This window comes from Lithobates pipiens, unplaced genomic scaffold (genome assembly GCF_037356315.1).
Source record: "Lithobates pipiens isolate NorthernLeopardFrog02 unplaced genomic scaffold, aLitPip1_a1.2 Scaffold_25, whole genome shotgun sequence".
NCBI classification, from domain to species: Eukaryota; Metazoa; Chordata; class Amphibia; order Anura; family Ranidae; genus Lithobates; species Lithobates pipiens.
Window position 1 is genome coordinate 150,604,936 of NW_027507787.1, and position 13,783 is coordinate 150,618,718.

Sequence of the window (13,783 nt, forward strand, 5' to 3'; positions counted from 1 at the left end):
GTATGAAGTCCAGGGCTAATGGGCACTGGTGTGGCTGCATTAATGGGCACTGGTCAGGCTGCATTGATGGACACTGGTGTGGCTGTGCTGATGGGCACTGATCAGGCTCCATTAATGGGCACTGGTGTGGCTGCGTTGATGGGAATTGGTGTGGATGCATTATTGGACACTGGTATGGCTGCATTAATGAACACAGGTGTGGCTGCACTGATGGGCACTGGTGTGGATGCACTGATGGGCACTGATCAGGCTGCATTAATGGGACTGGTGAGGTTGCATTAATGGGCACTGGTGTGGCTGCGCTGATGGGCGCTGATCAGGCTACATTAATGGGCACTGGTGTGGCTGCGCTGATGGGCACTGGTGTGGCTGCGATGATGGGCACTGGTGTGGCTGTACTGATGGGCACTGATCAGGCTGCGTTAATGGGCACTGGTATGGGTGCACTGATGGGCACTGGTGTGGCTGCGCTGATGGGCACTGATCAGGCTGCATTACAGGGCACTGGTGTGGTTGTACTGATGGGCACTGGTGTGGCTGCGCTGATGGGCACTGATCAGGCTGCATTAATGGGCACTGATGTGGCTGTACTGATGGGTACTGGTGTGGCTGCGTGGCACTGATCAGGCTGCATTAATGAGCACTGGTGAGGCTGCATTAATGGGCACTGGTGTGGTTATGCCCTGTCCTTTGCCCAACAGTGTAATGTTTTGACTTATGTTTTTTGTGCAATTGCCTATAGTTTATATACTGTTTTTGTGCGTGTTTGCAAAATTAAAGTGGATGAAGTCCAAGGACAAATTTTTGTCCCAGTCCAGCCCTGCTTACTAATGATAACTAAATATCTACAATATATAGGGGAATCAGAACACCTTCCTCCAGCTGGTGATCTCTGTAGTGATGCAAACAGAAGCCAAATTCTTGGGGACATGACGGTGGAAGATACAATCATATTATTACAGAAGGCTCTGTCTACTTGTTACGTATCTAGATGACTTCACTCTCGTTTTTAGAATTAGCCGTCACTAATGAGGTGTCCCCCTCCACCCCTTATAAAACGTTGAGCTGCATCCGTCACAGGAGAACATAAATAGAACCTCTTCATAGCTGGCAGATTTAAGAAGTGGACACATCTGACTCTGCAGGAAGGTCAGAGACAAACTGGGACATTAACGAGAGCTGATCTCAGCTGTCAGCCACCCTACGCTGCCTGGACCTACAACTTTCCCTGCCACTGTGGTTCTGTTCCCCGTACCACCAGATTCACCATGAATGTTGTGTCATGTGCCCGCTGTGGATATGGGGTGTACCCAGCGGAGAAGATTAACTGCATCGACCAGGTCAGTGCCTGTTCTGGTGTCTCTTCCTCCTATGTTCCTATGTATTGGTGACTACATTGTATAGAAGTGTAGAATTGTATCCACATGTATCCCCCTATCTGAACTTTGTCTATCTAGAAATGGATTAGCGTTCATATTATTTAGAAAGAAATCACACCACGAGAAAGAAAGAAAGAAAGAAAGAAAGAAAGAAAGGAGAAAAAGAAAGAAAGAAAGAAAGAAAGAAAAAGAAAGAAGGAAGGAATGGGAAAGGAAGAGGGAAGAAAGGAAGAGGGAAGAAAGGAAGAGGGAATGAAGGGGAAAGAAAGAAAGAAAGAAAGAAAGAAAGAAAGAAAGAAAGAAAGAAAGAAAGAAAGAAAGAAAGAAAGAAAGAAAGAAAGAAAGAAAAAGAAAGAAGGAAGGAATGGGAAAGGAAGAGGGAAGAAAGGAAGAGGGAATGAAGGGGAAAGGAAGGGGGAAGAAAGAAAGAAAGAAAGAAAGAAAGAAAGAAAGAAAGAAAGAAAGAAAGAAAGAAAGAAAGAAAGAAAAAAAAATAAAGAGGGAAGAAAGGGGACAAGAATGGGAGATGAATGGTGAAGAAAGAAAGAGAAAGAAAGAAAGAAAGAGCGAAGGAAGGGGCCAAGAAGGGGAGAGGAAGGGGGAAGGAAGGAAGGAAGGAAGGAAGAAAGGGTGAAGAAAGAAAGAGAAAGAAAGAGGGAAGGAAGGGGAAAGGAAGTGGGAGGTGAAGGGTGAAGAAAGAAAGAAAGAAAGAAAGAAAGGGAGAGGAAGGGTGAAGAAAGAAAGAAAGAAAGAAAGGGAGAGGAAGGGTGAAGAAAGAAAGAAAGAAAGAAAGAAAGAGGAAAGGAATGAAGGGTGAAGAAAGAAAGAGAAATAAAGAGGGAAGGAAGGGGAAAGGAAGGGGGAAGAAAGGAAGGAAGGAAGGAGAAAGGAAGGGGAAAGAAAGATAGAGATAAAGAAAAGGGAAAGGGAAAGGAAAGAAGGATAAAGGAAAGGGGAAAGGATGGGCGAGAAAGAAATAAAGAGGGAAGGAAGGGGGATAGAATGGGAAAGAGAAGTGGAAAAAATAAAGAAGGGATGGAGGGGACAGGAAGAGGGAATGAATTGAAAAAAGAAGGGCAAAGAAAGAGGGAAAGAAAGGGAAAGAAAGAAAGAAAAAGGAAGGAAGGAACAAGAAAAAATAAAAAGAAGGAAGGAAGGATTGATTTAAAGTAAATTTTAGCCCCTTAGAAGGATATTCTCTTTTTTGCTCCCATTTGGTCAGATAAATCAAAAATTGTAAATGTTTTGTACCATCTGTTCATTAAGTTTAGAGAGCTATAAATTTTGTGGGCTGATTGTTATACATTGCATTGCTCCTAGTTATCTCTGAGGACTACAGAAGACCGCCTCCCTATGTTATAGCTATGAGGAGTGAGGGAGGTGTTCTGTAGTTCTAACACCTGGCCTGTCATAGGCTGAAAACACTGCTCCTACATAGGTAGAGTGAGTGAGTAATGTCAGTCTAGGACAGAAACTGTGTTACTGGCAGGACCAACAGGTAAAATTAAAGGGGAAAAGACTGAAAATTTAGTTGGATTTAGATACACTGTAAAGTGTATTTTTACCCTATCCTTTTTAACAAAAAAATCCCTGCACATCTAGTGGTGTGTTGTACACATTTTAGATACTCATCCACCCACTGTACTGCTGAGATCCTCTTCTCTTCTGGCAGAGCTCAGTTCCAAGCCACCATGTTTAGATGTGACATTATTGCCTCCTGATGACTCGCCACTAGGCCTGCCCCCTGCTCCTTTGCTGAATAAAAGGCTATACCTCCTGGGATATGTGATATGTGTTTCTCAGGAGGGAAAGGAGGCATGGTGCACATCATTCGCCTAGGAAAGAAGGGGCCACAGTTTGGAGACCCCTGGTCTAGAGGACAGTAGAAGGGGTGGAGAGAAGGGATAATGTTTTTGAGGGTGGAACTTACACTTTAAGTGTAGGTGACCCCCTGACATGCCACATGTGGCATGTCATTTTTTTGGGGGAGGAGTGGGTACCCTGCTTTTACAGGCACCCAGCTCCCATTTCCTCCCTGGCTCTGTGGTGCTGGAAGATCACCTCTCCCCCCTCTCTCCCTGCAATCTTCTGGGACACGTCACAGGTCCCAGTAGTCCGTAGGGTTCAATATTAAGTTGGCCCACCCTTTGCAGCTATAACAGCTTCAACTTTTCTGGGAGTCAGAAGCACATTTGTGAGGTCAGGCACTGATGTGGACAAGAAGGCCTGGCTTACAGTCTCTGCTCTAATTAATCCCAAAGGTGTTCTATCGGGTGGAGGTCAGGACTCTGTGCAAGGCAGTTAAGTTCCTCCACCACAAACTCGCTCAGCCATGACTTTATGGACATTGCTTTATGCACTGGTATACAGTCATGTTGGAACAGGAAGGGGCCATCCCCAAACTGTTCCCACAAAGTTGGGAGCATGAAATTGTCCAAAATGTCTTGGTATGCTGACTCTTTAAGAGTTCCCTTCACTGGAACTAAGGGGCCAAGCCCAACCCCTGAAAAACAACCCCACACCATAACCCCCCCTCCACCAAATGATTTGGATCAGTGCACAAAGCAAGGTCCATAAAGACGGGGATGAGCAAATTTTGTTTGGAGGAACTTGACTGGCTTGCAAAGTCCTGACCTCAACCCAATAGAACGCTTTTGGGAAGAATTAGAGCAGAGACTGCAAGCCAGGCCTTCTCGTCCAACATCAGTGCCTGACTTCACAAATGCGCTTCGGGAAGAATGGTCCAACATTCCCATAGACATACTCCTAAACCTTGTGGACAGCCTTCCCAGAAGAGTTATAGCTGCTATACTGTAGCTACAAATGGTGTGCCAACACTTCTAGATTGCAAGCTCTAATGAGCAGGGCCCTCTAGTCCCTCCTGTATTGATTTGTATTGTAAGTGTATTGTCTGCCCTCATGTTGTAAAGCGCTGCTCAAACTGTTGGTGCTATATAAATCCTGTATAATAATACTAATAACACAATATTTAAACCTGCAGACTAAAACTGGGATTCCATTAAAATTAATGTGCGTGTAAAGATAGGTATCACAATACTTTTGGCAATATAGTGTGTGTATATATACAGTGCCTTGCAAACACTCCCCTTGGCATTTTTCGTGTTTTGTTGCCTCACAACCTGGAAATAGATTGTTTGAGGGTTTGCATCATTTAATTTACACAACATGCCCACAACTTTGAAGATGTTTTTTTTTTTTATTGTGAAGCAAACAACAAACACTGTAGGACAAAATAACAGAAAAAGTCAATGTGCATAACTATTCACCTCCCTAAAATCAATACTTTGTAGAGCCACCTTTGTGGCTATCACAGCTCCAAGTCACTTTGGATAAGTCTCTATGAGCTTGCCACATCTTACCATTGGGATTTTTGCCCATTTCTCCTTGAAAAAATGCTCCAGCTCCTTCAAGTTGGATGGTTTGCACTTGTGAACAGCAATCTTTAAGTCTGACCACAGATTTTTTATTGGATTGAGGTCTGGGCTGTGACTAGGCCATTCCAACACATTTACATGTTTCCCCTTAAACCACTCAAGTGTTTCTTTAGCAGTGTGTTTGGGGTCATTGTCCTGCTGGAAGGTGAACCTCCGCCCTAGCCTCAAATCACACACAGAGTGGTACAGGTTTAGTTCAAGAATATCCCTGTATTTAGCACCATCCATCTTTCCCTCAACTCTGACCAGTTTCCCAGTCCCGACTGCTGAAAAACAATTACATTTTAGTCTCATCAGACCAGAGCACCCTCCTTACACTTTGGGAGTCTCCCACATGCCTTTTCGCAAATTCAAAATGTGCCATTTTGTTTTTTACTGAAAGTAATGGCTTTCTTCTGGCCACTTGGCCATAAATCCCAACTCTATGGAGCATACGGCTTATTGTTGTCATATGTACAGACATGGGCGTCCGCAGAACTTTTTTCAAGGGGGGTCATAATTTTAGGGTCACCCATGCGCTGCCCCTTTTCGACAATGTCATTATCACATTATCATGGTCAGAGACTGCAGACTTAGTACGATCCTTAGGATAAGTAATGGATAATGGCCAGTGATCCCTCCGGCTAGACGATCACTCACTCGCCCCGGGGGCGACTCTGGTCAGTAGTGCAGCATGTCTGTACCCTGGCAGTGACTCAGTCTTTCTCTCTCTGGTGGTGCTGGGCAGCATGGCTCTCTCTGATGGTGTGGGGCAGTGTAGTTCTCTCTGGTGGTGCTGGACAGCATGGCTCTCCCTGGTGGTGTGGGGCAGCGTAGTTCTCTCTCTGGTGGCACTGGGCAGTGTGGCTCTCTCTCTCTATCTGGCTTCTGCCTAGCACACTCCTCGTTCTTTTTCCTGTAGCACTCTCTCCCTCAGTTTTTTTCCCAGGCTGCAGTCTCTCAATCTCTCAATCTCTTGATCGAGCTGTAGCCTCCTCCCTGTGGAAAATGGGGCCGCCAATCTTTGGGACTACATGTCCCATGATTCTCTCCTCTCCTAGTCTCCTTTGATTGGCCCTCAGGGAAGGAACGGAGCCTGCAGGAAGCTGGGCGAGGAACCTGGTGAGAGCCGTCGTCTCTTCTCCCTGGCAGGAGAAGGGGGGGGTGACCGTGGGAAACCTGATAGCACCTCCGCCGAGTTCTCTGCTGGACTGAGCACGGAAAAGAGCCCTCAGTCACACTACACTGATAGGGGGGCTTGGCAGAACCTTGATGGTGTCACCCCACTGGTGGGTTGCACACGGATATGGGCTGCCCGCACCCCGATAGCGATGGAACTGTGTTGAATTTAATATCTCATCCCTGATTCCAGGGGGGGCACTTGACCCCCCTTGCCCCTACCTGCAGACGCCCATGTGTACAGATACTCCAGTCTCTGCTGCGGAACTCTGCAGCTCCTCCAGTCTCACTTTAGGTCTCTGTGCTGCCTCTCTAACTAATGCCCTCCTTGCCCGGTCCGTGAGTTTTGATCTGAGGCCGTCTCTTGGCAGGTTTGCTGTTGTTCCATGTTCTTTCCATATGGTTATGATAGATTTGATGGTGCTCCTAGGGATCATCAAAGATTTGTATATTTTTTTATAACTTAACCCTGACTTGTACTTCTCAACAACATTGTCCCTTACTTGTTTGGAGAGTTCCTTGGTCTTCATGGCAGTGTTTGGTTAGTGGTGCCTCTTGCTTAGGTGTTTCAGTCTCTGGGGCCTTTCAAAAAGGTGTGTATATGTAATGACAGATCATGTGACACTTATGCCACGTACACACGACTGGACTTTCCGGCAGAAAAGGTCAGACGGTCTTCCCGACGGAGTTCCAACGGACTTTGGACGGAGTTACGATGGACTTCGGAATGAACGGACTTGCCCACACATGAACGAACCAAAGTCTGTTAGTTTTGAATGTGAAGACGTACGACGGGACTAGAAAAGGAAGTTCAATAGCCAGTAGCCAATAGCTGCCCTTGCGTCGTATTTGGTCCGTTGGACCAGCATACAGACGAATGGTTTTCCCAATAGAAATTGAGTCCGTTGAACAGATTTGAAACATGTTCTATTTCTAGGTCCGTCTGAATTTTTGAAGAAAAAAGTCAGATGAAGCCCACATACGATCGTAATATCCGACGGAAAGATTTAGTCAGACCTTTAATTTGGTCATGTGTATGCGGCATTCGATTGTGTGGACATCATGTCACTAATTATGTGACTTCTGAAGGTAATTGGTTGCACCAGAGCTTTTTATGGACTTCATAACAAAGGGGGTGAATACATACGCACATGGCAATTATCAGTTTTTTATTTCTGAAAAATAGTTTTATGTATATATTTTTCTAATTTTACTTCACCAACTTAGTCTATTGTGCTCTGATCCATCACATAGAATTCAGATTAAAAAAATGTTGAACTAAAGGCTGTAATGTAACAAAATAGGTAAAAATTCAAGGGTGGGGTGAATACTTTTTTAAGTCAAAATCTGACGTATTTTGTTGTTGGAATGTCCGACCATGTGTACAAGGGCTTATGCCGCGTACACACGGGCGGACTGTATGGCCTACTTAGTCCGTCGAAACACATTTCAGCGGACAGTCCGCTCGTGTGTGGGCTTCAGCGGACTTTTTCAGCGTGCAGTCTGGCGTACTAAGTATTTCGGATTTTTTGAAATTCTGTCCGTCATACTTTGGTTTCAGCGGACAATCCGCTCGTCAGTAGGCTAGTTCGACGGACTAAGAATGGCGCATGCTCAGAAAGGATTTACACGGCGGAAGGGTGCATTGCTGTGTATTGGACTTCCTATTTCTAGTCCCGTCGTACGTGCTGTACACGTCATCGCGCAAGCTTTCGACGGACTGTTTGTGCATCCGTGTGTGGTCAAGTCCGTTCATTCGAAAGTATGACGGACTGTCCGTCGGATTGTATGACGGACTAAGTAGGCCATACAGTCCGCCCGTGTGTACGCGGCTTTAGGCTATTTTGACACTGGGGCGGTAAAGGGACACTAGTTTTAGCAGTGCTTTACTGTTGTTTTAGCGATGTTTTTTGGCTGCTGGCAGGGAGCCTTTAACCCCCACTAGCAGCTGAAGAAGGGTTTAATATCACCTGTATAGCACCTCTGCCGAAGCCCTTTGAATGCACTTTGGCAACGCTGCCCATTCATTTCAATGGGCAGGGGTGGTAGAGGAGCGATGTATACACCCCACCTCCACTGCCCCAAAGATGCTTCTTGCAGGACTTTTTCTAGCATCCTGCCACCAAACCGCCCCAGTGTGAAAGTACTCAGGCTCTCACACTGGAGTGACAGGAGAGGCGCTTTACAGGTGCTATTTTTAGTGCTAAAACGCTTGTAAATCGCCTAAGCCTGAAAGTGGCCTAAGTATGCTCCATAGATTATGGCTATCATTTTAGCAGTGCTGACTTCTACAGTGATTGTTAGCTTCCTCAGCGGCCCATCAGGAATGAGATATTAAAAGTTACACTGTGCCAAGCTGGACCAATAGCCAATGCATTAAAAGTCATTACTGGAGTTCAGCTTTAAACCCCAGGCTGGTAGTACAGGAAGAGCAGAGTTCAATTGTAGTCTGATTCCTGGATCTGCGCAGAGCGTCTATTTCTGTCCCGGCTCACTGTATATCTGGCCAACTTCTTCCAGCTGCTTCGCCCCCCCCTACACCTGATATATGATATGCTGCAGAGGACGCTCTGCAACATGCACTCCACTGAAACATAGAACTTTTGCAATATTTGGGAACTTCTGGGGTGCATCACTAGAGACATCCCCATCGGGAGGAAGGAGGATCTGATTCCTCTGTATAGATATTTATTGATTATTAGAGGGATCCCCAGCAGTAGGAAGGAGATCATGATTCCTCTATATAGATCATTAGTTATTACTAGAGGGGCTCCTAGCAGAAGAAGGGGGTCTTGAATTCTCAATATAGATCTTTAGTTATCACTAGAGGGGTCACTAGCAGAAGAACGAGATCATGATTCCTCTATGTAGATCATTAGTTATTACTAGAGGGGCTCCTAGGAGAAAAAGGAGGTCTTTAATCCTCTATATAGATCACTAAAGGTAAGGTGACCAGATTTTTAAAATGAAATCCGGGACATACTTTTTTTTTTTACTAGTAATGGCAGCAATCAGCGACTCATATCGGGACTGCGATATTGCGGTGGACAAATCGGACACTAATGCCGCGTACACATGACCAGTTTTCCGACGGAGTTCCACTGACACCGTCTTGCCTACACACGATCACACCAAAGTCTGACCGTCTAGAACGCGGTGACGTAAAACACGTACGACGGGACTAGAAAAAGGAAGTTCAATAGCCAGTAGCCAATAGCTTCCGTCTCATACTTGCTTCAGAGCATGCAACGTTTTTGGTCCGTTGGAACAGCATACAGACGAGCGGTTTTCCTGATAGGAAATGATTCAGTCGGAAATATTTAGAACATGTTCTATTTCTAGGTCAGAATTTTCGAAAAAAAAGTCAGATGAGGCATACAGACGATCGGAATATCCGATGAAAAGATTCTGTCTGACTTTTTCTGTCTGACATTCCGCTCGTGTGTACGCATTAATGACACTTTTGGCACTTTGTGGGAACCAGTGACACTAATCCAGTGATCAGTGCTAAAAATATGTACTGTCACTGTACTAATGACACTGGTTGGGAAGGGGATAACATTTAGGGCAATCAATGGGTTAAATGTGTGCCTAACAAGTGTTTTCTGACTGTATGGGAGGTGCTTTTACTAAGCAAACACATAGATCCCTGTACCTGCTTTGCAGGAACACAGGATCAATGTCTTCCACACTGACAGAATGGCAAACTGCCTTGTTTACATAGGCAGACCACTAGGCGTGTCCGCCGGATCCACTGATTGGCTCTGATACCCATAAATGCAGGATCACGTATATAAGTGATCCTGCGCAGCGAGACCACCCTGTAGCAGTAAATCTGCTATCAGACGATCGGAAACTGGTTAAGATCATCAGTATTATGATAACTCACAGGCAGCGGGCACTCTATCATGGCTCTGGCTGGCTCTGTCACAGTGCATCACATAACATGACTGCTGGGTGCTGATTTTGTTAACTTCTGACCAATAAGTGCCCCCCGCTGCCTGTGAGTTCTGATACCATCCATTATGCCAGAGAGACAGACACAGTGTAATGTAGTCTATTCGCAGACACCCCCAAAGCTCACCTGTGTTGAAGCCTTGAAGGCACTGGCAGCTCCTCAATTGGATCTGCTTCCCCTCTATTCCTGCTGCTGGACATCATCAGCTGAGCTCAGCTGCCTCTCTCTGCCCGGTGCCGCCTCCACCGGCCTCACAGCCTCTCAGGTCTCACTCTCCGGGCCCCGACTACTACTGGATGGGGAGCGGAGGAAAATGACTCTGCCGGGGAAGGCAAGGCGATAAGCAGGCAGACGGCTGGCCAGGATTTGAGCCAAAGCAGAAGAACATGTGAGCGCAGCTGAATGGGCATGTACCAGTAACTGAAGAAATAGTCCATCCGCTCCAACCAGCACATCATCATCAAAAAGGGACACAGATAATGGAAAAAACACACCCCCCCCTAAGCTTGTAGGAGTGGGGGGGTGGAATTCAGATTTTTTTTTTATTCTGCACTGACTGTGTTTTGAAAATTGCCCCAGATCCTGTTGAAGTCAAATCCGGGGACAAAACCAGGGACAGAATTGGTCCGGGGACAGTGTCTTCAATCCGGGGACTGTCCCCTGTAACCGGGGACATCTGGTCACCCTAACTTAAGGGGCTCCTAGCAAAGGAGGTCTTGAATCCTCAATATGGATCATTAGTTATCACTAGAAGGGTCACTAGCAGCAGGATAGAGGTTCTGATTCCTCTAAATAGATCTTTACTTATCACTAGAGAGAGGAAGGAGGTCTAAATTCCTCTATGTAGATCTCTTTAGTTTTCACTGGAGGGGTTCCAAGCATTCCCTAGTGTATCCAAAACTAAAAGTGTTGGTTTTAGGTATACTTTAAAGTGGAGGGCCACCCTGAAAAAAAAAAAAATATTAAAAATTACAAAAAATTTTTTTTTTACTTACCAGAAGTGCCTGTTGCTAGGCACATAATCCTAATCTTCCTCTTCCTCCTCCGCGGAGATCTTCTGTCTTCTCTCCTCCGTGCGGCGTCTTCTGGGTAATGGGTCGCGCTGTGTTCTGGGAACTGTGTGTTCCAGAACACAGCGCATCCCATTCACAAAGTGCTGCGTGACTCGCGCATGCGCAGTAGGAAACGGGCAGTGAAGCCGTAAGGCTCCACTGCCTGTTTCCCTTACAAGGAATGGCGACGCCGGGACCCGAGAGCCGAGGGACGGGTCGGCCTCGGGCGGCCTACATCGCGGGCGCCCTGGACAGGTAAGTGGGCTGATTAAGTCAGCAGCTGCAGTGTTTGCAGCTGCTGACTTTTTTTTTTTTTTTAAACGGCCCTCCGCTTTAACCAGTTTTGGACACTGGGCATGCTACACACACCCCCCCTAAAAAAAAGCTTAATTGAAGTACACAGGATTGCCACCTCATCCCTTTAAACCCAAACACATTATGCCTTGTACACACGGTCGGACACTCCGACAACAAAATCCATCAGATTTTTTCCGACCGATTTTGTGCCAAACTTGTCTTGCATACACACGGTTGGACAAAGTTGTCAGAAAATCCGATCGTTCTTAACGAGGTGACATACAACACGTACGTCGGGACTATAAACGGGCCAGTAACCAATAGCTGTGGTCACTTAATTTATTCTGAGCATGCATGGCACTTTGTCTGTCGGAATTGTCTACACACGATCAGAATTTAAACAATCGGATTTTGTTGTCGGAAAATTTTAGATCCTGCTCTCAAACTTTGTGTGTCGGAAATTCCGATGGAAAAAGTCCCATAGAGCCCACACACGATCGGATTTTCAAACAACATGATCCGATCACACATTTTCCATTGGAAATGCCGACCATGTGTACAGGGCATATGAATTACACAGGTTCTGAGGCGAATTTAATGCAGATAAGGCACCAAGTGAGTTTAATTACCACCTTAATCAGCCACAGAACCTGTGTACTTAATATGTGTTTGGGTTTAAAGGGATGAGGTGGCGACCCTACACAGGACATATGTAGTACACTGGGGTTATTTATGAAAGGCAAATCCACTTTGCACTAAAAGTACACTTGGAAGTGCAGTCTCTCTAAATCTAAGGGGAAGCTCTGCTGATTTTATCATCCAGTCATGTGCAAGCTAAAATGCTGTTTTCTATTTTCCTTGCATGTCCCCCTCCGATCTACAGCGACTTTACTTCCAAGTGCACTTTCAGTGCAAAGTGGATTTTCTTTTAGTAAATAACCCCCATTGTGTCTTTCTGTTCTATTGTCATTGTCATTGTCCAAGGCTGGATTCACACCTATGCATTTTTAGTGCCTTTTGCATTTTGCAGGTTTGTACTGCAGTCCATTCACCATGGTTTCCTATGGAACACGTTCTGTTGTGCAAATATGCAAAATGCAAAAAGCACTAAAAATGCATAGGTGTGTCACACCAATAAATTTTTTAGTTCATTTTCAGATTTGCAGAAACACACTACAGTTCATTTAACATGGTTTGCTATGAGTCACGTTCACATCTGTCCTTTTTTTGGAAAGGACCAGGGACTTTTTTCTGGTTATTGACTCCATAGACTTCAATGAATCAAAAATGTGTATTGAAAAATACACCTGGAATATACTGCAACCTGCATAGGTGTGAACCAGGCCTTACACTTGCTGGCAATTCCCAAATGTCAGCAGTTGCCGTGTAAACACAGCAGTTGTGGTAGTTGCTGCTGTAAAACAGACACTCTGGCACAGCGTTTATAAACACTGATTGGACATGAGATAGAGAGATACAAAGTAACGTCATAAACATTGTTCAGACCAGAAATAGAGAACTAGAAAGTAACACTGTACTTTTGTATTTACTCAGTATCATTCATCTGCAGTTTAAAGGGATAAGTTTCGATATGCACATGATGTTGGTTGAAGCAACCTCACAAGTTTTTTTTTTTTATTCAATTTGTTCCCACTTAACCCCTTATACATCATTAGTTTATCTTACTAACTCCTTTTCCCCCTTCTCATCTAATTTTTCCAGATCTTTAATTTTTTTCTAATTTACAGTTGTAAGTTTCAACTTTATTTTAGTTTTTATTGCTTTTGTTTGTTAAATTTTTGTAGCATTGCTTAAAAAAAAAAAAAAAACACAGAAAAACTGTAAATGTTTTTTCTTTTTACCAGCATCTGTGTTACTAAACCCACAACAGTAAAATTCAGTCTGTATGTGTAGTTAAGCATGCTTGTTATGCTCACTGTGGAACCTAAGGTTAATCCTCTGCATTGTGATTTGTGTATCGTCTGCATTGATCCTGTATGCATAGATCCTATGCATTGTCTCCAAAACATGTCCGGAATAAGACAAAGTTACTGGAGTCAGGCTGCACATGCTCAGTTTGGTGTGTAATGCTAGAGAGTTTTTTTTCCTTGGGCGGGTGCATGTTATCAACACAGGGGTGAGGCGCTCTGGTAAGTGCAAACACAAGAGGGGGAAGTTTATGAAGGAGGGGAGCAAAGAAGAGTCACTTTTTTTGTTTGCTTTTGCACGGATCATCATTTATAGACTGTGTTTTCTAATGTTTTTATTTTTATTATTTTTTTGAGGACTTTTTATTATTTTTGAAGATTTATTAATTCCCTTTTTAAGATCTTTTCAGGATTGATTGAAACAGGATTTAACATTTGTCACTTTACTATTTACGCATGATTTTGTGGTATGGCAATATTTTGGTATTTTTATATTTGTAATTTTATTTATAATTTTATTCATATGCACATTGCACTTTACAGAAAGTGCCATATT

At 44.5% G+C, this 13,783-nt stretch overlaps 1 protein-coding gene across 2 annotated transcripts in view; it reads left to right on the top strand.

Moving 5' to 3' along the window:
- The first annotated feature begins 1,093 nt into the window (after nt 1-1,093).
- Nucleotides 1,094-13,783, top strand: part of NRAP (nebulin related anchoring protein) — a 137,986-nt gene continuing 125,296 nt past the window's right edge. For both annotated transcript variants that reach the window (XM_077454995.1, XM_077454996.1), the window contains exon 1: nt 1,094-1,340. In XM_077454995.1, the coding sequence (XP_077311121.1) occupies nt 1,269-1,340 (72 nt within the window). In that variant the 5' untranslated portion in view covers nt 1,094-1,268. The remainder of the gene's footprint in view (nt 1,341-13,783) is intronic.